At 41.0% G+C, this 3,749-nt stretch overlaps 1 protein-coding gene across 1 annotated transcript; it reads left to right on the top strand.

The window, feature by feature from the left end:
- Window positions 1–872: 872 nt before the first annotated feature.
- Window positions 873–2,775, top strand: LOC143024287 (uncharacterized). The gene is made up of 3 exons (XM_076183080.1): window positions 873–1,686; window positions 1,835–2,078; window positions 2,240–2,775. The coding sequence occupies exons 1-3, from the start codon at window positions 1,491–1,493 to the stop codon at window positions 2,643–2,645; spliced, it is 846 nt and encodes a 281-aa protein (XP_076039195.1). The 5' UTR covers window positions 873–1,490; the 3' UTR covers window positions 2,646–2,775.
- Window positions 2,776–3,749: the final 974 nt, after the last annotated feature.

Genomic DNA, 3,749 nt, shown 5'->3' with positions numbered 1-3,749 from the left:
ATAATAATAATAAATAATAATAATAATAATAATAATAATAATAATGATGATGATGATGATGATGATGATGATGATGATGATGATGATGATGATGATGATGATGATGATGATGATGATGATGATGATGATGATGATGATGATGATGATGATAATAATAATAATAATAATAATAATAATAATAATAATAATAATAATAATAATAATAATGATGATGATGATGATGATGATGATGATGATGATGATGATGATGAATAATAATAATAATAATAATAATAATAATAATGATGATGATGATGATGATGATGATGATGATGATGATGATGATGATGATGATGATGATGATGATGATGATGATGATGATGATGGTTGTGGTGATGATGATGATGATGATGATGATGATGATGATGATGATGATGATGATGATGATGATGATGATGATGATGATGATGATGATGATGATGATGATGATGATGATGATAATAATAATAATAATGATAATAATAATAATAATAATAATAATGATGATAATAATAATGATAATAATAATAGTAATAATGATAATAATGATAATAATAATGATAATAATAATAATAATAATAATGATAATAATAATAATAATAACAATGAAAAATGAAATAAAGTAAAACAAAAGAGCATTGCATCACTCCTGTACAAAACGATTACTTCCCGCCAGAATGGTTCTCCAATATTCCCCAAACGTTTTTTTTTTTTTTTTTTTGTAATCGCTGGCGAAACGAGTAGAAAACACGATCTGATGGACCCGATTACACACAAATGAAATGTACAGCCACTTCCAAGAATCTACACGCTTGTCATAACCGCAACAGTGACTGCATACAACTACCCAATCAAATCAGGCTCTCTCCAACATTGGCAGAAGACGGTTGCCTGAGGGCAGTAGGCAAGGGATTCATATCGTCCAGACGTCATCGTCATTCGTCGACACTTGTCTCATAGGTGCACGTACAAGCACCCGGCATATCTGTCGCTATGTTCATTGAAAGATACGCGCGACTTTTCAAGGACGAGGGTTGCCACGTATTCCCACTGAGCCACGCTCGTGCGCGCTCACTGTTTTAAACGTTCACTTGTGTGGCAACGTTTGAATCCTCGACGTATCTAATCTTCTGGAACGTGGAAGGGTAATATATATATCAGTTCCCGCTGTGTTGGTCATCACTCTGGACTTAGACTCAAGAGGTGCAAGACAAGAGGTGCTGTGTCCGTGTTGCATGGTGGCCGAAGAAGAGCGTATTCATTGATTGATTCCCACACTCATCCTTGGACTCAACACGAGAGCTCACGGGCGCTTCCTATCTGCCAAATACCCACTAAACCAACTAAGCAGCATATCAGTGCACCTGCACACTGCATCTCCATCTGTGAACCTGAGAGACAGTGTGCCATTCGACCCAAGGCAAGCAAGGAAAACTAATCCGAGGCCGGAGGCACGCCGTCCCATTTCAGTCATGGAGGAGTACATGTATGGGAATTCAGATCCCATGAACGACCTGTTTCTTGCTGCACGCTTTGAGATGGTTTCCCCGTTGACATCGGCAGGAGCAGCATCAGCATCAGCTATGGCGACAAAAGAAGGTTCCTTGTGCGAGGGCTTCTCCCGCGGATCCGAGGCTTATGGGGAACCGTCACACTACTCCATCACACGTAAGAGTTACTTGCTATGTGAGGGAACATTGAATAGTGACATGTGGACACTTAATCTCATAATCAGGCACTGCTCATGAGAATGGCAGTCACTGTATTCCTCATGACGTCGGCTGCAAGAGACCTTAATAACTTCTGTGTCTTGCAGATACTGGAGAAACACCGCCTGGTCCGTCGCCAGTCTCCAGCTCCCCGTCCGTCTCCTTCTCGTCCCTCTTCCCTGGAGAAGGAGTAGGAACAGGGGTCTTGGAGTCTTACACCGTGACTGCAGGCCTAACGCCCCCTCGACTGACCAAGAAGGGCAAACCTCGCAAGATCAAGTTGTGGGAGATGGAGGGCCCCGCTGCCGAAAGGGCCAGGAAGGTCCGGGAGAACAGGGAACACAAGAAAATGTAAGTCCATTGCAAAACGCCCTCCCTTTCTTCATTCCTTTCCCTCGTCCTACACCACCCATTCCCTGACTCAGATACATGTTTGGTTTATAGTATGGGCATATGACAGTGTGCAAGGTGGCTGAAAGAACGGTATATCAAGTCTTCATTTTTTCTTACAGGGAAAAGGCCTTCTTGCTGGAGAAATGTGAATCCTTGGATAGAAGTAATCAAGAGGCCAAGAGGGAGATGGCGGATCTCAATGGCGAAATCACAGCCAGCGAGGAGAGACAGTCAGTTCTGCACTCCGTTCTCAGCAAAAAAGAAGAGGAAATCCAAAGGTTGAGGGTCTATATGGGCAACTCCTTGATGGAACTGGAAAAGGTGTCGCGCGATATGGATCCCAGCTACAGACAGGAGGTCGCCAGGAACCTGTGCCACGACATGCGTCTCAACTTTATGAGCCACTCGGGCATGACAAGCCAGATCCCGACTAGCGGCTGCACCACATACGGACAAGGGGAGGAGGCCTCGCCCGACTTGTTCTTCTCGTATCCTACATGGGCGTCTGCCTCCTCGAACTTTTGAGTTTACCTCAATGGGAACAAACTCAAGACCTCGTGTCAGTGGTCGCTGAATCGCATTTATCTCTTTTTCTCTTTCGCAAAGAGAAAAATGATAGGCTCACATGTATCTATTTACATATTTATTTTAAACGTTTATGTACAATCTAATTTTCTAATAAAATCATGAGATGATATTTCACCTTCGGGTTTTTTGCTTTCCCACACCTAAGTCACGTATCACTCCTTGTTTTCTGTTAATGCCCATATGAGCATTCAGAGTAGCCATGATCGGTATATCACTGTACATTGGTGACACATCAAAGACATCTTGAGTTTGATTGTAGAACAGCTTTTCCTGTAGAGGTCTATCTTGTTGGGGGCAGGGCTAGGATGAGGGACGCATATGTTTGCATTTACGTCAACTTACAATTTTAGTGTTCAGAGTCACTGCAAGAATGATTTTATTTCTATACACTCTATTATTTTCTGAATCATTCTTACTCCACCGTCTGTACTGTTGGTACTGTTTTCTTTGCCTAAATCTATTATTTCATCATTGTCAATATTTTTTTCTTCCTCTCCTTGTTAGTATTGATTCTGCCAATCGTTTTATTATAATATACAGTGTATATGAATATGTATGTATATATATGATATATATATATATATATTTATATATATACATACATATATTTATATATATATATTCCTCACCTACTGGTTTTTCAACCTTGTCTCTATCATAATCTATATATTTCTTGTAAGATCAACATTGTTAGATGTCCTGCTCTTGTTTGGGTATCGTCGTCTGTGGTTCCGTTGTCTTCATTTGCTATTATCACCGCGTCGACTAGCGAGACCTTCCGTGGGCCTTTTCTGGTGTGCTAATGACTGTAGTATCGTCCAGACACTTCCCCTTAAATGATACAGACTCCCTCATATAGAATCCGAGCAAATTGTCTCGCTGGATCAAAGTCGTCACATCTCGTCGAGGTAAAGTGGACGATAAGCACAGTGGGAGACCACCCAATGTTGATCAAACTATTTCATGACCTTAACTATAGGTCTTCTGTTATGGTGACAAGATAAATGAGCCTCTGTAGGCCTCGGGGCAGTCCAATGTTAG

This window comes from Oratosquilla oratoria, chromosome 4, assembly GCF_046742065.1.
Source record: "Oratosquilla oratoria isolate Oo_2021 chromosome 4, ASM4674206v1, whole genome shotgun sequence".
Taxonomy (NCBI): domain Eukaryota; kingdom Metazoa; phylum Arthropoda; class Malacostraca; order Stomatopoda; family Squillidae; genus Oratosquilla; species Oratosquilla oratoria.
This window is presented reverse-complemented; position numbering and strand designations above follow the sequence as displayed.

Coding starts and splice junctions, on each gene's coding strand:
- LOC143024287 (XM_076183080.1), top strand. CDS start 1,491: ATGGAGGAGTACATGTATGGGAATTCAGATCCCATGAACGACCTGTTT. Junction 1,687..1,834: donor GTCACACTACTCCATCACAC/GTAAGAGTTACT, acceptor TGTGTCTTGCAG/ATACTGGAGAAACACCGCCT. Junction 2,079..2,239: donor AACAGGGAACACAAGAAAAT/GTAAGTCCATTG, acceptor TTTTTCTTACAG/GGAAAAGGCCTTCTTGCTGG.